Genomic DNA, 23,731 nt, shown 5'->3' with positions numbered 1-23,731 from the left:
AAAATGTTTAAAAAATAAAATAAGAGGTAAAGAAATATTTAATGTTTCTAAATAGCACTCCAGAATATTTATCATATGTTTATTTACTTTTCCATATTTCAGAAAATCATCTTTATTTTTCAATTGAATATATTGTAACCAGTGAGGTTTAATCATTTAAAAATTAGCTATGGAAAAAATAACTTTTTAAAGTTTGTTGAATATAAGGAGACCTGGTCACATTTTAATCTTTGACTTTTCCTGGCTTGTCTTCCTTTTGCTCCTGAACACAGCTGAACACCAAGTGGCCGGAAAAATTAGCAATTGTAATGGAGGAAGAGGATGGTGATGGAGAGGAACAACCTTCCACTGCCCCACAACTTGGCCATACAAGACCAGTGAGTGACTAATGGCGTGGTGTGCACATCTGTGCATGTGTGTTCGAAAAACAGCTGTTTGCATTTGACACTCAGAGATAATTTCAAAAAGCTTCAAGTTTAAAATATTTTACTATGAGAAGATTAATTTAAGATTAAATTAAAGTTTTTACCTAAAGAGTACTCATCAAAAACCACTTTTTTGAATAATAAAAATCCATGGCTTCTTTAAAAGTTAGAATACTTAACTCACTGGGTTTTTTCTTTCCATGTTTTATCCCCTTTTCCAGAGAGATCATCTATTGCTGTGTTTTTTCTCTGTTTCATAATGTGGGTAACTCTTCTTCCTGGAACTTAGATGTTTCTTCTTCCCCAGATTATGTACTTTATTTCTCCTTTTGACATTTCTCTCAAAGCCTTGATGACATTCTACAGACAGTTGATGGGCTGGGGATGTGGCTCAAGTGGTAGCATGCTCGCCTGGCATGCGTGCGACCTGGGTTAGATCCTCAGCACCACATACCAACAAAGATGTTGTGTCCGCCGAGAACTAAAAAATAAATATTAAAAATTCTCTCTCTCTATTCTCTCCCACTCTCTCTTAAAAAAAAAAAAAAAAAGACAGATGAGAGTGAAATTCCCCACCAGCTGAGGGAGAATTTCAGCAGTAATGAGCTCAGATGGAGCCAGGGAGAGAAGTACTAAGGGGGCTGGCCTGTGATGTGGTGGCTCTGAGGACCAACATTGATTCCCATCTAATGACAGAAGGCTGTGTTTTCTATATTCCTTACAACTGGCTCTTTGAAGTGAAAGGGAGGGTATGCATTATATTTGTATAAAACGTTATGAGGCTGGATTAATGATAGATTATTGTAGTGGAAACTACCACAGTGAAATATAAAGATCCCCGGTTCTTCCCACTGAAAATTCGGTGCTGGGCCGACCTGATCAGATTGCCCATCAGAATGTCGGAGCCCCTTCAGAGTGTGGTGGACCACATGGCCACCCGTCTCAGGGTGTCCCCAAGCAGGATTCTTTTGCTCTTTGGAGAGACAGAACTGTCCCCTACGGCCACCCCCTGGACTCTGAAGCTTGGAGTGGCTGACATCATTGACTGTGTGATGCTAGCAAGTTCTTCAGAGGCCACAGAGACATCCCAGCAGCTCCGTCTCAGGGTGCATGGCAAAGAGAAACACCAGATGCTGGAGATCTTGTTGTCTCAGGATTCTCCTCTCAAGACCCTCGTGTCACACTATGAGGAGGCCATGGGACTCTCTGGACACAAGCTGTTTTTCTTCTTTGATGGGACAAAGCTTTCAGGCAAGGAGCTGCCAGCTGATCTGGGCATGGAATCCGGGGACCTCATTGAGGTCTGGGGCTGAAACCCTGTTTGGAGGGCCCTCCAGGACTTGAGGACAAAGCATTTTTGCCCTCTCAGGGTTAGCAGAAGCTGAGTTAGAACCTATCTTTAAGCTGAGGCAAAATCAAGGAATGAACTTTGACTCTATCTCCTATTGACCCTGGTCTCCAGCCTAGCTGCTTGGCTAGTTGTGTAGTGGTCGTGGCTGCCCTGGGGGGCCTGTGGCTGCATGACAGGTCCTGCTGAATTGTGCAGCCCCCAGGACGTGGAGAAGATGTCTCCCCCCTCATCTCTCACCTTCATCTCCTGTCTCTTCCTCCAAATGTCTGTTCTATGAACTGTTGCTCTTATTCAAAGAGTGACTTGAAGTAAATGAGGGTTGGGTTATGGGCTTCCAGGCCTGGGACACAGGGCCTTAGATCTCATCAAGGACCAACAGCGGCCTTATCCTCATTTGGGGGCTGGGAATGCAGTTTGCTGGGGGCACGTTCTCCAGAGTGGTGTCTGGGCTGCAGCTTAAGCCCTGGAACACTCTCCAAGAACGAAGGTACTAGGGTCTCAGCCACGGCATCTCCTCTCCCCAGGACCCTTTAGAGCCCCCTTTCTGGCACACACTTCCTGGTGTACACATTTGAGGCAGAACTGAGCACAGCCATTTGGTTTTGGACTTTGGGATCACAGTCCCGTGCAAGGATTCTGGTTTTGTGGCGTTTCTGCCTTTCTTCCCACCATCCTGTCCCATCGGCACCCTGTTTGTTTATTCTATATCTTTGAATATCACTGTGTCCTTATAGGATACGGTGTTCAGGAGTGAATATGCTTTTACTGTTGTGTGAGATTGTGGTGCAATAGGTTTCACTCAGTATGTGTGGAGCTGTAGCCTCTGCTCATTCTAGATCTGTCACGTGGTACCCCATAGGGGCATCGACCCATTCCACTCACACGTTGCCTTACTTAGCGGACACCGGGGTGCCACCACCTCCTGGCACCACATTCCAGGCCACGGTCAACATCCTTTTCGGTGTCCCTTCTGAGCTTGTGTGAAACTTCTCTGGCATACACACCCAGGATGGGGTTACGGGTCACACAGGCTAATCTCTCTGGCCTTCCACTGGAGGCTTCCTTCCTCCTCATCCTCCCCAGCACTTGATACTGCCCAATTGTCTGGTTTTCGCCAGCCTGGTGGGCCCAAGGGGCACAGCGTTTAATGTATTCCCATTGGATCACCAGTAATTTGGGGGATCTTGTCGCTTGCCCCTCGGCCCCGCTGGCTGCTCTAGGAATGAATGGCTCCTTTTCCCACAGGACTTCCTTTTTGTGTGTTGTGTGTGTTTACTCTGAGGAGTTCCTTATAGATTTCTGGATAATTGCAAATAACTCAGAATGGCACTTTGTGAATCTAGGGATCCTTCACCGAATAGACATTCTTAATTTTAAGGTAGACACATTGTTTTGTTTTGAAGTTTGTTGCTTTTTGATTTATTTGAAGTTAGTTAAGATATTTTTGTTTTCTTATGTTAGCTCACTTCTTTTCCTTTCACGTTCAGTCCGCAGAGTTCGGCTTGGTCCAGCTAGGACACCCCAGGCAGTGCCCTGGTTGGCCACTGTTCTGAGCGGTCCAGCACTGGTTGTCACTTGTTAATGCCAGGCTCTGCTGGTTGGAAAAGATTAAACATCACCTTTAAACTATTTGATATGTACCTTTGTGTGTGAGACCAAGTTTTATTTTTTATCATAGAATGAGCCATTTTTCTCAGTTTTGTCTACTAAAAAAAAGCCATTAATCTTTCACTGATATGTGGTATGATAACCAGTGAGGTTTAATCGTTTAAAAATTAGCTATGGAAAAAATAACTTCTTAAAGTTTGTTTAATAAAAGGACACCTGGTCACATTTTAATCTTGCTTGTCTTCCTTTGCTTCTGAACACAGCTGAACACCAAGGGGCCGGAAACATCAGCAATTGTAATGGAGGAAGGTGATGGTGATGGAGACGTGCGGCCTTTCACTGCCCCATGACGTGGCCATACAAGACCAGTGAGTGACTAATGACCTGGTGTGCACATCTGTGCATGTGTGTTTGAAAAACAGCTGTTTGCATTTGACTTTCAGAGATAATTTCCAAAAGCCTTCAAGTTTAAAATGTTTTACTATGAGAAGATTAATTTAAGATTAAATTAAAGTTTTTGCCTAAAGAGTCCTCATCAAAAACCACTTTTTTGAAAAATAAAAATCAATGGCTTCTTTAAAAGTTAGAATACTTAACTCACTGTTTTTTTCTTTCCATGCTTTGTCCCCTTTTCCAGAGAGATCATCCATTACTCTGTTTTTTCTCTGTTTCATAATGTGGGTAACTCTGCTACCTAAAATTTAGATCTTTCCTCTTCCCCAGATTATGTACTTTATTTCTCATTTTGACATTTCTCTCACAGCCTTGATGGCATTCTAAAGACAGTTGAGAGTGAAATTCCTCCCCAGCTGAGGAGAATTTCAACAGTAATGGGCTCAGATGGAGCCAGGGAGAGAAGTACTAAGGGGGCTCCACTGTGATGTGGTGGCTCTGAGGACCGCCATTGGATTCTTATCTCATGACAGAAGGCTGTGTTTTCTATATTCCTTACACCTGGCTCTTTGAAGTGAAAGGGAGGGTAGGCATTATATTTGTGTAAAATGTTTTGAGACTGGATTAATGATAGATTATTGTAGTGGAAACTATCACAGTGAAATATAAAGATAGAAATGAAAACAACTTTAAATGCAATAGCATCAGTGAGTTGTGAGACAGTTTGAAGGGTTTTCATGATGTGTAATGAGGTTCTGATATAAAAAATGAACCCAGAAATCTATCTTCCAAAAGCTAAATAACAGCTTCCTCAAATATAGTAAAGTCAAATATAATTCTAGATGCCTGAATAAATAAATGTCTGTCCCTTATAAAAGTATCTTTCAAAGATAAAACCATTTAACTAAAAATAATAACAGTGGAGGCAGGAGATATGCATACATAAAATGACAATGAGAGCACCCAGGCCAAGAACAACCACCCTAAGAATCTTGTCCTGTGTGACATGGTGTGTCATGGGATGGTCGAGTGTGATCATTGAAAGATGCAAACATTCAATAAGAAGATGGAGTTTTACCTAATCACTAAGGAAAGAAAGAATAAAAAAGTGAAAAATGAGAGATGGAGCAACAGGAATGCTCCTGCATTGCTAGTGAGAGGCTCCACTCCAGATTAGGGCTTTTTCAGTTTCCCACAAAATAAAACATGACCTTACCACCTATGCCAGCAATGTGTTTCCAGGTATTTGCCCCCATGCATTGAGATGTGTCCACACAAAAACCTGTGCAAAATTTTTATAGCATCTTTATTCATATTTGCTAAATCTATAACAAGATGAGTTTCAAAAAGTGAATGTGAGGACTGTGTGGAGCTCAGTGGTAGAGCACATGCCTAGCCTGCTGAGACCCTGGGTTCCATTCCCAGCACCACAATATAAACAAAAGAAATCCAATGTATGTGCTACATCCATACAATAGAAATAGGATTCATGGATAAAAACTGAGATATCATAACACCAAAAGGCATGAAAGAATTTTGTGTTATCTATTTATTTATGACAGGAAAATAACTTGTATAATTGACTAAATGGCTATGGCGTGGGCATATTATTCTCTGAAAGATCTTTTAGAGCATAGTGCTTAGTGGTGCCCTTCCATCTAAAGGGGCTAGATGCTCTCCAATTGCAAGTGTAGAGTGTGGGCTAGAAGTGTTCATCCATGCTAGGGCAGTGTCTAGCATGAATGTTTAGGACATCTCAAGTTTGAGGAGTTTTATAAAATCATTGATTGCAGGGAATGAGAGGTGTGAAGAGGATGAGTAGTAGGTTTTTAGGACAGTGAATTTATTCAGTATGATATTATAATGGTAGATACACAGGACAATATTCATTTTTCAAATCCCATAGAATTATATAATCCAATACAAAGAGTGAACTCTAATGTCTAAAGTGTCAGCTTTGGATTTTTTTTTATTGATTGTTCAAAACATTACAGAGCTCATGATATATCATCTTTTGTACATTTGACTCAATTGGGTTTTGAACTCCCATTTTTACCCCAAATACAGATTGCAGAATCACATCTGTTACATACTCACATTTTTACATGATGGCATATTAGTGACTGTTGTATTCTGCTACCTTTCCTATCCCCTACTGTCCCCCCTCTCCTCCCCTCCCCTCCCATCTTCCCTCTCTTCCTCCTCTGCTGCTGTTCAATTCTCTCCCTTTTTTCCCTCCCCCTTGTCCCTCATAACCTCTTATAGTTTTGTGTATCATTGAAGGTCTCCTACCATTTCCATATGCTTTCCATTCTCCCTTTCTCTCCACCCATTCGTCTTTGTTTACTATTAGTCTTTTCCTCATGCTCTTCCTTCCTGTTCTATTCTTAGTTGCTCTCTTTATATCAAAGAAGACATTTGGCATTTGTTTTTTAGGGCTTGGCTAGCTTCACTTAGCATAATCTGCTCTAATGTCATCCATTTCCTTGCAAATTCTATGATTTTGTCATTTCTTCGTGCTGCATAAAACTCCATTGTGTCCAAATGCCACATTTTTTTTATCCATTCATCTATTGAAGGGCATCTAGGTTGGTTCCACAGTCTAGCTATTGTGAATTGTGCCGCTATAATCATTGATGTGGCCGTATCCCTATAGTGCGCTCTTTTAAGGTCCTCAGGGAATAGTCTGAGAAGGGCGATAGCTGGGTCACATGGTGGATCCATTCCCAGCTTTCCCAGGAATCTCCATACTGCTTTCCAAATTGGCCTCACCATTTTGCAATCCCACCAGCAGTGTACAAGTGTACCCTTTTCCCCACATCCTCGCCAACACTTATTGTTGTTTGACTTCATAATGGCTGCCAATCTTACTGGAGTGAGATGGTATCTTAGGGTGGTTTTGATTTGCATTTCTCTGATTGCTAGAGATGGTGAGCATTTTTTCATGTAGTTGTTGATTGATTGTATGTCCTCCTCTGAGAAGTGTCTGTTCAGGTCCTTGGCCCATTTGTTGATTGGGTTATTTTTTATCTTATTGTTTAATTTTTTGAGTTCTTTGTACATTCTGGATATTAGGGCTCTATCTGAGGTGTGAGGGGTAAAAATTTGTTTCCAGGATTTAGGCTGTCTATTTACCTCTTTTATTGTTTCTCTTGCTGAGAAAAAACTTTTTAGTTTAAGTAGGTCCCATTTGTTTATTCTTGTTATTAACTCTTGGGCTATGGGTGTCCTATTAAGGAATTTGGGGCCCGACCCCACAATATGTAGATCGTAGCCAACTTTTTCTACTATCAGACGCAGTGTCTCTGGTTTGATATCTAGCTCCTTGATCCATTTTGAGTTAAGTTTTGTGGCTGGCGAGAGAAAGGGATTCAATTTCATTTTGTTGCATATGGATTTCCAATTTTCCCAGCACCATTTGTTGAAGATGCTATCTTTCCTCCATTGCATGTTTTTAGCCCCTTTATCAAATATAAGATCGTTGTAACTTTGTGGATTAGTCTCTGTGTCCTCTATTCTGTACCATTGGTCCACCTGCCTGTTTTGGTACCTGTACCATGCTGTTTTTGTTACTATTGCTTTGTAGTACAGTTTGAACTCTGGTATCCCTATACCTCCAGATTCACACTTCCTGCTTAGAATTGCTTTTGCTATTCTGGGTCTTTTGTTTTTCCATATGAATTTCAAGATTGCTTTATCTATTTCTACAAAAAATGTCGTTGGGATTTTGATTTGCGTCGCATTAAACAGTAGAGAACTTTGGGTAATATCACCATTTTGATGATGTTAGTCCTGCCTATCTATGAACAGGGTACATTTTTCCATCTTCTGAGATCTTCTATCTCTCTCTTTAGGGTTCTGTAGTTTTCATTGTGTAAATCTTCCACCTCTTTTGTTAGGTTGATTCCCAAGTATCTTATTTTCTTTGAGGATATTGTGAATGGAGTGGTTTTCCTTATTTCCATTTTAGAGGTTTTGTTGCTGATATACAGGAATGCCTTTGATTTATTCGTGTTGATTTTATAACCTGCCACTTTGCTGAATTCATTTATTAACTCTAGCAGCTTCTTTGTAGACCCTTTTGGGTCTGTTAAGTATATTATCATGTCATCCGCAAATAGTGATAATTTAATTTCTTCTTTTTCTATTTTTATGCCTTTAATTTCTTTTGTCAGTCTAATTGCTCTGGCTAGTACTTCAAGAACTAAATTGAATAGAAGTGGTGATAGAGGGCATTCCTGTCTTGTTCCAGATTTTAGAGGGAATGCCTTCAATTTTTCTCCGTTTAGGATGATGCTAGCCTGAGGTTTAGCATATATAGCTTTTACAATGTTGAGGTAAGTTCCTGTTATCCCTAGTTTTTCTAGTGTTTTGAACATAAAGGGATGCTGTACTTTGTCGAATGCTTTTTCTGCATCTATGGAGATGATCATATGGTTCTTGTCTTTAAGTCTATTGATGTGGTGAATAGCATTTATTGATTTCCGTATATTGAACCAGCCTTGCATCCCAGGGATGAATCCTACTTGATCATGGTGCATAAGTTTTCTGATATGTTTTTGTATTCGATTCGCCAGGATTTTATTGAGAATTTTTGCATTTAAGTTCATTAGAGATATTGGTCTTTAGTTTTCTTCCTTTGAAGTGTCTTTGTCTGGTTTTGGGATCAGAGTGATGTTGGCCTCATAGAATGAATTTGAAAGAGCTCCTTCTTTTTCTATTTCTTGAAATAGCTTGAGAAGTATTGGTATTAATTCTTCTTTGAAGGTTTTGTAGAACTCCGCTGTATACCCATCCAGTCCAGGGCTTTTCTTGGTTGGTAGTCTTTTGATGGCTTCTTCTACTTCTTCCTTTGTTATTGGTCTGTTTAAATTGTGTGTGTCTTCCTGTCTCAATCTAGGCAAATCATTTGCCTTAAGAAATTTATCGATATCTTCACTATCTTCTATTTTATTGGAATATAGGGTTTCAAAATACTTTCTAATTATCTTCTGTATTTCTGTAGTGTCTGTTGTGATATTGCCTTTTTCATCCCGTATGTTAGTAATTTGACTTCTCTCTCTTTTTCTTTTCGTTAGCATGGCTAAGGGCTTGTCTATCTTATTTATTTTTTCAAAGAACCAACTTTTAGTTTTATCAATTTTTTCAATGGTTTTTTTGTTTCAATTTTGTTGATTTCTGCTTTCATTTTAATTATTTCTTGTCTTCTACTACATTTGCTGTTGTTTTGCTCTTCCTTTTCTAGGTTTTTGAGGTGTAGTGTGAGTTCATTTATTTGTTGGTTTTTTTCTTTTTTTGAGGAAAGAACTCCAAGAAATGAATTTCCGTCTTAAAACTGCTTTCATTGTGTCCCATAGATTCCGGTATGTTGTGTCTGTGTTATCATTTGACTCTAAGAATTTTTTCATCTCCTCCTTTATGTCTTCTGTAACCCATTGATCATTCAATAACATATTGTTCATTTTCCATGTGATGTAGGTTTTTTTCTTCCTTCTTTTATCATTGATTTTCAGTTTCATTCCATTATGATCAGATATGGTGCATGGTATTACCTCCACGCCTTTATATTTACTACGAGTTGCCTTATGGCATAATATATGGTCTATCTTTGAGGAGGATCCATGTGGTGCCGAGAAGAACGTGTATCCACTTGATGATGGTTGATATATTCTAAATATGTCGGTTAAGTCTAGGATATTGATTGTGCTGTTGAGTTCTATAGTTTCTTTAATCAGTTTTTGTCTAGAGGATCTGTCTAATGGCGAGAGAGGTGTGTTGAAGTCACCCATAATTATTGTGTTGTGGTCTATTTGACTCTTGAACTGGAGGAGAGTTTGTTTTATGAACGTTGCAGCTCCATTGTTTGGTGCATACAAATTGATAATTGTTATGTCTTGTTGGTGGATGGTTCCTTTTAACAGTATATAGTGTCCTCCTTTATCCTTCTTGATTAATTTAGGTTTGAAGTTGATTTTATTCAATATGAGTATGGCCACTCCTGCTTGCTTCCGAGGGCCATGTGAGTGGTATGATTTTTCCCAACCTTTAACCTTCAGCCTGTGTATGTCTTTTCCTATCATATGAGTCTCCTGAAGGCAGCATATTGTTGGATTTGTTTTTTTGATCCACGTTACTAGCCTATGTCTCTTGATTGGTGAGTTTAGGCCATTAACATTTAAGGTTACAATTGAGATATGATTTGTACTTCCAGTCATGCTTCTTTATTGATTTATTTTAGTTTGGCTAGTTTTACTTTTTGGTTATTTTCCTCCCCCTTTACTGAGATACCTCCTGCTGTTAGTTTTGGGCACTATTTTTCAATTCCTCTTCTTGTAGTATTTTGCTCAAAATGCTTTGCAGTGCTGGTTTTCTGGCTGCGAATTCTTTTAGCTTTTGTTTATCGTGAAAGATTTTAATTTCATTGTCAAATCTGAAGCTCAATATTGCTGGATACAGTATTCATGGTTGGAATCCATTATTTTTCAGCGTTTGAAATACATTGTTCCAGGATCTTCTCGCTTTCAAATTCTGTGATGAGAAATCAGTCTTTAACCTAATTGGTTTACCCCTGAATGTAATCTGCCTCTTTTCTCTCGTAGCCTTTAATATTTTCTCCTTGTTCTGTATGTTGGCTATCTTCATAATTATATGTCTTGGAGTTGGTCTATTATGGTTTTGAATGTTTGGCCTCCTGTAGGCTTCCAGGATTTGGCAATCCATTCCATCTTTCATCTCTGGGAAGTTTTCTAGAATTATTTCATTTAATATGCTGTCCATTCCTTTGGTTTGAATCTCTGAGCCTTCTTCTATCCCGATGACTCTCAAATTTGTTTTTTTTATGACATCCCATATCTCTTGAATAGACTGCTCATGGGATTTAAGCATCTTTTCTGTGTTGACTATATTTTTTTCAAGTTGATAAACCTTGTCTTCATTATCTGATGTTCTGACTTCTACTTGATCAAGTCTATTTGTAATATTCTCATTTGAGTTTTTAATTTGGTTTATAGTTTCCTGCAATTCTAGGATTATTGTTTGATTTGTTTTTTAAGATCTCTATCTCCTGGTAGAGCTCGTTCTTTGCCATTTGAATTTGTTTGTTTAATTCATTTTCAAAATATACTTTTATTGCTTGGACTTGCTGTCTCATGTCTTCTGTAATATTCCTTTCCATTCAAGTTAGGTATGCCGAGTTCTTTCCCTATCCCTGCTTCTGATGTTTCTATGTCCTCCGGTAGAATTAAGTTGTCTTGCATTGTTTGTAGTCCTTTTTTCCCGTGTTTTCTCATGTTGTCCACGTTACTTTCCAGCTCTATTTGATTGTCGTGTTTCTGCTCTCTTTATAGATTTGTTTTGGTTCTGTATTACTCTGATGTCTCTCCTTTGTGTTGTTAAACTATGCCTGCTAATGTGGATTCTGCTGGGAAGGAATTCCGACATCCGAGCTCCACTGCCGACACTACTCTGCTATGACGGGCCCCAGGCTCCTTGCCGGGGTGTCCTAATGGGGGTGTGTGACTGGACTGTCTGTTTGGTTTCAGCTCCCAGTCACGGCAGGCAGGCGGTCTCCAGCCGCCCAGTATCACAGTCCCCGGGCGGGTGATCAGTCGCCAGCGGGCGGGCGTTCTCCAACCGCCCAGTTACGCGGGCCGTGGGTGAACTGTCGCCAGCGGGCCTATGGTTTCCAGCCGCTCAGTCGCGAGGGCCTTGCCTCTAGTCCCTTGGTTTCTCCTGCTAGTCTTGGTTTCTCCTGCTAGACCAGATTTCCCCTGAGTGATGGTTCTCGTCAGTTCAAACTGTACTCTGGGCCTGCCGTTTGTTGGGTGTGGAGGGTGGCTATTGGGAACCCCGGCACTCTATTGTTTTGTTTCTGTTGTGGGGGATAGAACTGTACCGATTCCTTCCCCCTCTGAAATCCTGTACTCAGCCCGGGGGTCAGTGCGGGCTTGGCAGGCCAGATTCCACCTAATCGCAGCCACTTTTCTCCCTGCTTGCTAATTAATCGCTTCTCTGCAGCTCCATGCCTTCTGTAGCCACGGGGCAGGCCGTGCGAATCAGTCAGCCCAGATCTCCGGGGTCACACAGTTGGCTATTGGGATCCCTGGCACTGTATCGTTTTGATTTTTTCTGCTTGCCCCTCCCCCAGCGCTGGCTAGACAGGTTTCATTTTGGCTGCTAATGGGAGGGGGAGTTGAAGGTCAGGTGTCTCTCGTTTTCCCCTAGTCTTTATGCAGGCTCACTCTGATACTCCCTCCCCTGGAAAGCCTAGGAGAGATTTTATGCGAATTCCCCGAAGTCTGGAGGATGAGCTGAGTGACACACACCTGTTTTATTGTTGCAATCTGTTGGAGAGTGGTGGTGGATACTTCAGTTCTCTAAGATGGTAGCCGCTGATTGCCTTGGTGGAGTGTACCCTGTGGGGGATAGGATTGTACCGCTTCCTTCCCCGTCTGAAATCCTGTACTCAGCCAGGGGGTCAGTGCGGGCTTGGCTGTCGGGATTCCACGGAGTTGCAGCCACTTATCTCCCTGCTTGCTAATTAATAACTTCTCTGCGGCGCCACACTTTCTGTAGCCGTGGGGCAGGCTGGGAGAATCAGTCAGCCTGGATCTCCAGGGTCACACAGTTGGCTATTCTCAGCTTTGGATTAATAGAAATACATCCGTATTTGTTCATTTGAGGTAGAGTGCTTGCTTGGCATGCACGAGCGCCATGGTTCAAGCCCCAGCACCTCCAAAAAAACAACAAAAGTGTATTAATATATAGATTTGTATCCACAATAGGTATCATTGTAAGTATACTGTACTGTAATGCAAGATATCAATAAGAAAATGAGGAGCCAACATGGGAACATTTCATGTCACAAGCAACTCAGCGAGGATCTCTATTGTTTGCTCACTTTTTATACCTAAAATTTATACTAAAGAATCCATTAATTAGAAATAATTTCACTACAAGAAACTTAAACAATAAAAACAACTGTTTTCCAAACAGCTTATAAAAGTTATGGTTGTAACTAAGAGAGGTTTGTGGCAGGTATTAAAATACTTGTTGTTTAAGTCAATTGTATTCATAAGTAGTCTTCAGGCCTTAGTTGAAAGAACATAAAACGTTTTGCTTCTAAATTATGCACTTTTTGTTTCCTCTCTTTGGCAGCACCCAGTCCCGAACATGGCGAAAGGGCTCACAAGTTAACTCCTCACATCTTGGCAGCCAAGGAGGTTCTCCAGAAGAGCTATGAATGGCAACCTACTCTTTTAATATTCTGGAAAGGAAAATGTTAAAAATTTTAATAATTAAAGTGTTCTTTGTTTTAAAGGACTGGTACCATTAAATTCGCCATTTTAGCCCTGTTAAGTAGACAACTCAGAGGCATTAATTACACTCACAATATTGTACAAACTTCTGTTTCCAGCACACTTTTGTCCCTCCAAACAGAAACTCTGTCACCATGTAAGTAAGAACTCCCATTCCTCCTCCTCTACCCCTGGCTGCCACCATTCTGTTTTCTTTTCTTTTATTTGTTCTAATTAGTTATACATGGCAGTAGAAGGCACTTTCACACATCATACACAAATGGAGTATAGCTTCTCATGTTTCTGGTTGTACGTGATATAGAATCACATCAGTCATGTGGTCACACATGCACTTAGGGCAGTAATGTCTACTCTTCTTCCTACCCCAGACCTGGCTCCCCTCCTTTCCCTCCCCACTGCCTAATCCAAAGCAACTTTATTCTTCCATAGCCACACTCCTTATTGTGAATTAGTGTCAAAATATCAGAGAAAACATTTAAACTGTGGTTTTTGGAATTGGCCTGTTTTTCTTACTCTGATATTCTTAACTTCCACTCATTTACTGGCATATGTCATCACTTTGTTCTTCTTTAAAACTGAATAATATTCCATTGTGCATATTGACCACATTTTCTTTATCTGTTCGTCTGTTGAAGTACACGTAGGTTGGTTCCATAGTAAAACTCTTGTGAGTTGAGCTACTTTATAGCATTGATGTGGCTGCATCACTGTAGTATGCTGATTTTAAGTCTATTGGAAATAGATTGAGAAGTGGGATAGCTGGGTCAAATGGTGGTTTCATTCCAAGTTTTCTGAGGAATCTCCTTACTGCTTTCCATGATGATTACATCAATTTGCAGTCCCACCAGCAATCTATGAGTGTGTCTTTTCCCTCACATCCTCACCAACATTTATTTTTGCATATGCAGTAAGTCAGGAGAAACCTGAATGACAACATTTTAACTTCTCAATCAAACAGCATCATGCTAACTGAATGATCAAAGTTCAACATTACCTGTACTGGACAACAGATGTTAAGTTTCCCACCCCCTACTCCATGAAATAAGTATCATCTGTCCAATTCTTGTAGAAAATGTTTTGCCTAAAACAGATCATGAGGAGGCAATCAGCAACATTCAAATTCTGCAAAACAACTGTTCAGGACACTTCCACAATGTCAGTGCTGTATAAAAAACAAATGTCAGAAAACCATTATAGATTACAAGATTCTAAAGAAAAATGACAACGAAATTTAACATGTGATCCTTGATCATATCCTGTATATTTAAAAAATCCAGCTATAATGGATTTAGGAAAATTTGAATATGGACTATACACCTTGATAGTAGTTTCATATCAATATCAACTTTCCTCAAAGTGATATTAGTATGGTGGTACAAGAGAATTTTCCTATACATAGCAAAATATTAAAATTGATGAATTTAGCTGAATTCATATGGGTGTCATGCTAATCTCCATTTTTGCTTGACATCATATACATATAGAAAAGTATACAGATTATAGTGTACATCATTTTACTGTTCTTGAAACTTTCCTATAGGATTGAACATTTTAAAATAGCATTTAGTGAACAAAAAAGCAGTGTTCAGAGACAAAGTTCTACATAGTCTGAGTTAGTTGCACATACCTAAGCACACAGACTCTAAAACTAACTTTGCTTCTACCACATGGCTCTTCTACTTGGGGCAGTGCTCTGAGGACAAGGTAAATTGCTTTGCCTCTTACTAACCCTTGCTTCAAGCCTCAAAATTCTCTGGGAAGTAAAACAGTGAAACATCACAGGTTCACTATGTCTTGTGGAAGATTTCTACCACAGACAGAATTCTCCATAGCCCAGGAGAGGAGTTACACTTACGATTGTTTACCACATGGAGATTTTCTTAGCCAGGTGTTTGTCCCTCCTGCACCCCACTGCCCTACCTGAGGGACAGGGCTGGCAAATTTGCAGAAGTCAGGGAGCTCAAAAGCAATCCTGATTACTTCCTTTTGAAAATTCACGTGTTGGAAGTTCTCTGGTGGGCTGAGATGACCAAGTGTGGGGTCAGCTGGCAGGGAAGCACTCCAAGTCGCTCCTTCCACCTCCCTACAAGCTCCCATGGAGAGGCCAGGAGAAGCAGATATGCAGTCAGAAAACAAAAGGACCCCAGTCTTCCCCAAGTGTGGGCTCCCTGCACTGGTTGGTGTGAAAGACTGAGGGGAAGCAGGGGGTCTCCTCAGGCAGGACCCTGTGGGTTTCTTCCTTCCCCTCTTTTGCCAGCACCAAGCTCCTAAAGGCAAAGAGAGCTGGAGAGAATTCTTGGGCAAACCCAGTGGGAAGTCCTGAAGGAAACAACATTTCCCGTGAACTTGCCTGTGGGGTGGCACAGTGATTAGTTAGAACTTTACAAACAGATGCGGGCATATTTGTCTTCCAAGCTGGTAAAGCAAGTTTTAGTGTAGCAGGGCTCAAAGTCATTTTAAAGTCAAATGTTATCAGTCTATTCCCCATCTGCCAATCATACACCCATGCACTCAGAGCAAGCACATATGTTCAAATGCTCAGTTGCCTGTCTCCCCCCCCCTCTGCCATCTCTCCATGCTTTGCCTTCCTCCCAGGTGGACAGGCTGTGGAAGTACTGACTGTGCCCGGTGAAAGACAGGAAGACGAGTCTGAAAGAACCTGGAGCTTGCTCTAATAACTTGGCTTCTCCTTCAAACAGCCTTCTAAACTCCCTCCACTCCTTTCCTCCCACTCAATGAAGAACAGTAGAGTTCAGATTTTTCATAAAATTCTTGTTCTATTAAAAAAAAATCTGTCCTCTCTTATTCGTAAAGCAATCCAAGAGATGGATTATGCATTTGATTGAATTGGTTGGATTTTTTTGTCAGGTCTCTGAGACAGGACAAACATTTTAAGTTAGATCACACATTCAAATTTTATTTGTATAGGCCAGTTTCACCTGGAAAAGTCAGAATGTTACTAAGAATATTTTGTTCCATCTTCAAAGTGGTGAAGTATTTGGAGGCCAGTACCCAGGGTTGTGAATTCTTCCCTCAATTTCATTATTTCATTTGAGCTTCTTTATAGCAATGTAAATATATGTATTTCAACAGTCCATCCCAGACAACAGCAAATTGTACAATTTTACTCTTGACAACATCTCTATGGCACTGACTAGAAAGGGTTTATGTTTACCCTGGGAAGAATATCAATTAAAAGTCAAATGTTCTCAAAACTCTTTACACTTATGTTGGAGCTAAATAGCACAAGAGCTACCAGAATTCTTCCTGCTACTAATATCATGGTTTCATTGTAAGACCGGGCACATTATGTAGAAATAAATTTCACTAGCAAAGGTAGGTCCCTCTCTAACAATATATATATTTCAACATAGAAGATAATCCTAGAAGAAGATAATGCCTGCATTCCAGCTATGGGGCTGCCCTGAGCAGCAGAGTGATAGAAGGGGATCTTGTCACTGCCCAAAACTTTTCCCATGCCAGGTTCCATCAAACAGAACCCTGAGGGCAGCATATGTGGCCTGGATGTATGGAAGGACGTTTCAAATGCCCATGTGCCCACATTGCTCCTCCCACTGCCCACCCAAGACCATCTACTGTCCCTATTGTAACATCTTTGTGGACATGAGTGTTCCACCTCCCTGTCCACTCACCAACCCATCCCTGGACACCTGGTCAGGACCAGGAAACTCACAGCTTAAGTGGGCCACAGGTGGATATGAGACCATCTTCCCAGTCTGCTAAAAGTGGCTCCCAGCCACTCTTGCTCACTTCCATCTGTTATGCCTCCAGTTCTGCACCTGTCCTGGGAGGCTGGCCTTGCTTGCACAGGTGCTGACATGCAAAGGGCATCCCCTCTGTGCTGAGCCTGGTGGAGTCAGGGGGAGGAAAGGCAGTGACTGTGCCCTCCCCTGGCTTGCTGATATTAGATTCCCAGCCCTTTTTGCTGACTGCTGCCCGGTCCTGGGGATCATTGCATGTCTTGGTCTGGGTATCCCAGTTGGAGGGTTTTCTGGTTCTGAGTGTGTTTGTCTTATGTGCCCACCCTGCTCGGGTTCACAAGTGCAGGCGGCTGGTTGGGCAAGGGTGTTTTTTTCATCCTCACCCAGTATCTGAGAAAACAGAGGCCCAGAGTTTTTATGTCCTGCTCCAAGTGACACCAGGCAGGTCTTGTCTCTAAAAACCTCGCTCAGAACAGATGACCTGATGTGCTATGGGGCTAACTGTGCCCTAACCATGGAAACGCCAGGTTGTCCTTGAGATGAGAACCTGTGTGGAGGGCCAAGTGCAGGCAGCCTAGAGGGCTGAGTTGGGGAAGACCTGAGCATTTGGGGGTGATGGAAATCAGGTCAGATAGACCCTCGAGGTCTGCCTCCTCTCCCCTAGGAGTTGGACCACCACTGTGGGCAGGTGAGCAACAGCTTGGGGTATCTGAACATCTGGCTGTTCCTGCTGCTACTTGTGCCCCTTTGCCTGTACCTGGGTGCCCTGCTGGTGATGTCCATCGCCTTCCTTGTGGCCACCACAGTGATGTCATTATCCTTAGACAAAGCCATGGCTAGCCACACAGTCCCAAGGGCCCACACTGGGAATAGCATTCCTACAGAGTATTTATACATTCACCAATTGAAGGATTTTTCATTGTATCTAGTTTTTCCACAGTGTTTTAGTTTTGTTTTGTTTGTACCAGGGATTGAACCCAGGGGTGCTCAACCACTGAGCTGCATCTCTGATTTATCTGCCCCCTTTATTTTTCTTAAAGGTTTTTTTTTTTCTTTTGACTCAGGGCCCCATTGAATTGCTTAGAACCTTGCTAATTTGCTGAGGCTGGCTTTGAACTTGCAATCCTCCAGTCTTAGCCTCCCAAGTGGCTAGAACTTAGGCACGGGCCACTGTGCCTAGCTAGTTTTTCACAGCTATAAAGAAACCTGCTACAAACACTTGTGTACAGGCATGAGAACCTAAGTTTTTATTTCGGTTGGGTCAATTCTTAGGGGTGGCATTGCTGAGTCATAAGGTAACTGTAGGTGGAACTCTGTAGAAAATTGCCTAATTTTTCTTTCAAAATCACTGTACCATTCCTAATTTCTACCAGCAAAGTATGAAAAAATTCCAATTGTTCCACATCCTCACCAACATTTCATACTGTCATTTGTTCTTGTTTTGTTTTCTCTTTTTATGGAAGCCTTTCTAATAAATGAGTAGTGGCATCTCATTTAAGCTCCAGGTCATGTTTTCCTAATGAGCAATGATGTTGAGCTTATTTTTATGTCTTCTTGCCCATTGGTAGGTCTTTGGCAAAGTGTTGTCTCCAATCTACTTCTCTTTTAAAAAATTTTGTTTTCTTTCCTTACTAAGTTATAAGAGTTGTGTACACTGGGTTGAGATCTATGTTTTCCAATATTTTCTTGCAATCTGTGGCTTTTCATTCAATTTTCTTCATAGCATCTTCCGAAGAACAGAAGTTCTTAGTGGTGTTGTTTTTCCAGTTCTGGAGATCGAATCGAGGTGCTCTGCCACAGAGTGTTGTTATTTATTCTACTTGGAAAATCATGTCCTCTGTGAGAAACAGTTTTATTTCCTTCTTTCCAACATGTGTGTTTTTATTTCTTTTTCTTCTTAGTGTTGACTAGGAATGATAGGAGTGGGCATCTCTGCCGTGAGATTCCTTTAGTATGGCATTCGCTTGATTAAAGGCTCTTTCAGGAAGACTGGTGGGCAGCATCAGTGGGGGAGGTGAAGCTGCAGACCCTGAGTCAACTGAAAAGACAGAAGAGCCTGTCTGCTCATCACCTCCCATCCTTTTAGTCAGCACCCCACCACTGCCATATGTGGTTCCCTCCCCCCTGTGACTCCTGTGCTTGGCCCTTATTCCTCAGCCCTGTGGTCTGCCTGTCTTCTCCTCTCTCCAGCTTCACTCCATCATTGAGTTTGCCTGGCAGCCATTTTTTTCCCTCCATCCTGTGGTTCTTCCAGCCCCAGGTCAGGCCATAGGCCCTTCCTCCTCTGATCAGAATGAGGCCCTCCATGTCCAGGATCACTATTCTCAAGGGACCTAAGTGTGGTTTGCCCTCTGGGGTTCCCCAGTCAGGGCTCCTTTCCATTATTGGCAGCACGATCTCAGGCAGTGATCCCATGCTCCACCTTCACTCTCTTTCTACTCTGCCCCCCTGACTGCAACTCCTCCTGGAGTCCCTTGCTTGGTGGTTGGTAGCAAGGACTCTGGAGCCAGACCTCATAAGTCCAAATCAGAGCTCTAGAACTAAGCAGCAGGGAGACCTTGGGTAGCTACTTAGCCCCTGGTCAGTCAACTTCCCTATCTGTAAAACAGGGAATTGTGGGTTAATTCATGTAAACCACATAGAACAGTGTCTGTACCAGAAAGTGCCCTGTGGGCTGAATACAGACCACAATAAATATTGATGAGGATGTGGGGGAAAAGGTACACTCATACACTGCTGGTGGGACTGCAAATTGGTGCAACCTAATCTAGAAAGCAGTATGGAGATTCCTTAGAAAACTTGGAATAGAACCACCATTTGACCCAGCTATCCCTCTCCTAGGTCTATACCCAAAGGACTTAAAATCAGCATATTACAAGGACACAGCCACATCAATATTTATAGCAGCTCAATTCACAATAGCTAAACTGTGAAAACAGCCTGGATGCCCATCAATAGATGAATGGATAGAGAAACTGTGGTATATATACCTAATGGAAGATTACTCAGCATTAAAATAGAATAAAATTATGACATGTGCAAGTAAATGAATGGAGTTAGAGAATATCATGCTAAATGAAGTAAGCCAATCCCAAAAATCCAAAGGCTGAATGTTCTCTCTGATAAGGAAAAATGGAGAAACTTTGATGGGGCAAAGGGGAGGCAGAGGTAAGGAGGGGGCATGGGGGTAGGAAAGATGGTGGAATGAGATAGACATCATTACCCTAGGTACATGTTATGAATGCACATATGGTGTGACGCTACATTAGATACAACCATAGAAATGTAAATTTGTGCTGCAGTTGTGTACAATGAATTAAAATGCATGGTGCTGTGATATATACCTAATTAAAAATACCAAACAAAAAAAGAAACCCTAAGGCTAGCATGGTCTGCTCCAAAGCTCAATAGACCTGGTAGTTATGATTCTACTACCACTCCTGACCTTTTTCCATGACCCAATGCATGTCATTCCTTCTTCTTGTGCTACAACAGAAATTGACATAAAATTTGGAGGTAGACTGTGACCCAAACATTACTTCATTCTCAGTAGAAACACAACTGACCAAGAGAAATCTGAAAAAAATATTCAACATTACTAATACTTAGAGAAATGCAAATTAAAATCATAATGAGATACCCTCCCACACCTATTAGAATGGCTATTATCCAAAAGACAAAAGAACCAGTGGCACATGCCTTCATCCCAGTAACTCAGGAGGCTGAGGAGGGAGGATTATAAATTCAAGGTAAACCTCAGCAACTTAGTGAGACCTGATCTCAAAATAAAAAGTAAAAAGGTCTCTGGATGGCTATCAGGGCTAAAGTACCCCTGGGTTCAACCCCCAGTATAAATAAAAGAAAAAGAAAAAAATACAAAAGATATTAAGTACTGGTCTGGATGTGGACAAACTAGAATTCTTGTACTATGTTTGGGGGAATGTAAATTAGTACAGTCATTATGGAAATAAGTATGGGAAGTTTCTTTAAAAAATTAAAAATAGAGGGGCTTAGATGTGGCTCAAGCGGTAGCGCGCTCACCTGGCATGCATGCGGCCTGGGTTCGATCCTCAGCACCACATACAAAAAAAGATGTTGTACTTGCCGAAAACTAAGTAAATAAATAAATATTTTAAAATTCTCTCTTACTCCTTCTCTCTCTCTCTCTCTCTCTCTCTCTCTCTCTCTCTCTCTTTAAAAAAAAAAAGTAAAAATAGAGCTCAGTTGGTAGAGTGCTTGCCTTGCATGGACAAGGCCCTGGGTTCAATCCCCAGCACCAAAAAAACAAAACAACAACAACAAAAAAAACTACCCTATGGTCCAGCCAATCAGTGGATGAATGGATACAGAAAATGTGGTTTAGAAATATAAGGGGATACTCTCTAGTCTTTAAAAAAATAAGGAAATCCTATCATTTATGACAAATGAATGAGGCCAAAGGACATTTTACTGGGGGAAATAAGCCAGGCACAGGGCACCTATCACATGATCTCACCTACATGTGGAATCTATAAAAAGTTGAACTCATAGAAACAGAGAGCAGAATGGTGACTGCCAGGGGCCCAGGAGTGGCTGGGCGGTGGAGGGGGAAGATGCTGGTCCCAGGAGAACAAACTACACTTAGATGAGAGGGATGAGTTTAAGGGATCTATTGTGCAATATAATGACTACAGTTAATAATAACATACAACAGAATGACTACAGTTGATAATGTTATCTACACTAAAAATGACTCAAAGAGTAGATTTTAAGGGTTCCCACCACAAATAAGAATATGAAGGGGCTGGGGATGTGGCTCAAGCGGTAGCGCGCTCGCCTGGCATGCGTGCGGCCCGGGTTCGATCCTCAGCACCACATACAAACAAAGATGTTGTGTCCGCCCAGAACTAAAAAAAATAAATAAATGTTAAAATTCTCTCTCTCTCTCTCTCTCTCTCTCTCTCTCTCTCTCTCTCCTCTTAAAAAAAAAAAAGAATATGAAGTAATGTATATGTTAAAAAGCTTGACTCAGACATTCTTCAATGTATACATGTTTCAAAATATGTTGTATGCCATAAATATGCACAAATTATTATTATTATTGTTATTATCATTGTCATCAGGGATTGAACCTAGGATTGTTTAACCATTGAGTCACATCCCCAGATCATTTTATTTTTGAAAGAGAATTATGTCATAAAGCCCACCATGGAAGTGAGGGAAACTGGGAAGATATTTAGTTGGTAGATTTCTACCTCCTTCCCCAAACTGGAGCTCTGTTACAACAAAAAGGAAGAAGTGGAGCTAGGATGAGCAATGAGCACTGTTGACTCCAATTAGCACTGGGCCTGAAAGGGGGATAACCATCACCAAACTTCTCCCCATGCCATCTTCACATATTTTATGGCCTCTGTATTAGCCTGCTTTCTGTTGCTCTAACAAAATACCCGAGAACAGATAATTTATAAGGAGGTAAGGTTTATTTAACTCAGAATCCAAGATTTGGCAGCTCCTGCAAGTGATCTCTGGTGAGGGTGTTCACAACATGGTGAATGGCATCATGGTGGGAGGACATACAAGGAGTGAAAGGTTAATAAAAAAGGTACTTGTCACTCCGTTTCTCTATATGCTTAACAAAACACTGTTGAAATTTTAAGAACTGTTTGCTAATCTTGTTCTCAGAATGTGCTATCCCTAACTGTGGACTGTCTGCTAATCTTGTTCCCAGAATGAGCTGTCCCCAACTGCCAAACTACTTCTCTCGCTGCCCTCTCCAGGGAAAGTATATAAGCTCTGCTCAAGCTGTTCTCAGGGCTCTATCTCTCTTTGCTATAGAAAGCTCGGGCCCCAGCATGCTGGTCTCCAAATAAACCCACCCTTCTGCTGTTGCATAAGACAGTCTCTTGTGGTCTCTTACTCCGACATTTCGCTGGACCCTTACAGGAGTACAGATTGCATGGCCACAAAACAGGGAGGGACCAATCTGGCTTTTTTTATAACAACCCCCTCTCACAGGAGCAAATGGGGGCCCATGAGAAGTCCATTAGTCCCTTGAGAGGGCATCTTGCAGAGTGACTGAGTTACCTCCCACTAGGCCCACCTATTTCAGGTTCTACCACCTCATCACTGAGGACCAACCCTCCAGCCTTTGAACCTTTGGGGACAAACCACATCACATCATCACAAGCTCCAACAAAGCTACCATCATAAGAGCAAGATGTCCCAGTCTACAACATGTGCGTATGTGAGGGTGGGGGAAGGTTGATCTCAGAAGTCACTGGAAGCAGCCAGAGCCCCCATTCCAGAACCTCTGTGATGTCACTTCTGTTGTCATGGCAGTCTGGGTGCCAACCCAGAAGAGTTCGTTGGTGGCTTCAGTCTGTGAGACTAGGTGGTCTAGCCATGGTCCCTTCACAGAGTATCATGCCCCCAAATGTACCTCCGATCGAATCCTCATGGCTGAAACCAAGCCTGTTTCCAGCTTTTAATGCAATGCTTCTTACTACAATAAGTGGCATCTTTTTCGCCTTTCCGTGAGTCTCCCATGGAAGGTGTCAGTGTCTTAGACACAGAAGGGAAAATAGACAACGACAGTACAGAGGCAGGGAGGGAAGTGGAGAGAGAGGGTCAGCAGGGGAAGAATGATATAGAGTTAGAGGAAACCCAATGTGCAAGCACAGAGGTTTTGAGTGCCTGACGCATTTAGGGAACTGTGAGAGACTGGTAATGCTGGCGACATTTGGTGGAGTCTCCATGGTCTGTCTCTAACCTGGATATTTAGATCTGTCCTTAAGGCGAGTGAGTCCTACCTCAGGTGAACTAGGCCTCTTGGGGAGCTCTGGGTTTCCCCAGACTAGGACTGAGTCTGGTTCTGGTTTCAGATGCCGGTGGTTGGCTCAGAACGGGCAGTGGGAATTTGCTGTGGTTTCGGGCCTA

General features: G+C 41.7%; 1 protein-coding gene and 1 long non-coding RNA gene across 13 annotated transcripts in view; one reads left to right on the top strand and one right to left on the bottom strand.

Annotated features, from left to right (window-relative positions):
* Positions 1-23,583, top strand: part of LOC144372236 (palmitoyltransferase ZDHHC19-like) — an 86,752-nt gene extending 63,169 nt beyond the window's left edge. For 7 of the 12 annotated variants that reach the window (XM_078035611.1, XM_078035612.1, XM_078035603.1 and 4 more), the window contains 3 exons: positions 273-377; positions 3,648-3,752; positions 12,934-13,095. In XM_078035611.1, coding sequence (XP_077891737.1) covers positions 273-377; positions 3,648-3,734 — 192 coding nt within the window. In that variant the 3' untranslated portion in view covers positions 3,735-3,752; positions 12,934-13,095. Of the gene's footprint in view, positions 1-272; positions 378-646; positions 1,677-3,647; positions 3,753-12,933; positions 13,096-22,904 lie in introns of those variants that run through there. The other 5 variants (XR_013432292.1, XM_078035604.1, XM_078035605.1 and 2 more) reach the window with 5 other exon arrangements.
* LOC144372249 (uncharacterized) overlaps positions 5,729-23,731 on the bottom strand; it is a 41,551-nt gene continuing 23,548 nt past the window's right edge. Inside the window, exon 3 of the long non-coding RNA XR_013432297.1 lies at positions 5,729-12,508. This is a non-coding gene — a long non-coding RNA (uncharacterized LOC144372249). The remainder of the gene's footprint in view (positions 12,509-23,731) is intronic.

This window comes from Ictidomys tridecemlineatus, assembly GCF_052094955.1.
Source record: "Ictidomys tridecemlineatus isolate mIctTri1 chromosome 3 unlocalized genomic scaffold, mIctTri1.hap1 SUPER_3_unloc_1, whole genome shotgun sequence".
Lineage (NCBI taxonomy): Eukaryota > Metazoa > Chordata > Mammalia > Rodentia > Sciuridae > Ictidomys > Ictidomys tridecemlineatus.
This window is presented reverse-complemented; position numbering and strand designations above follow the sequence as displayed.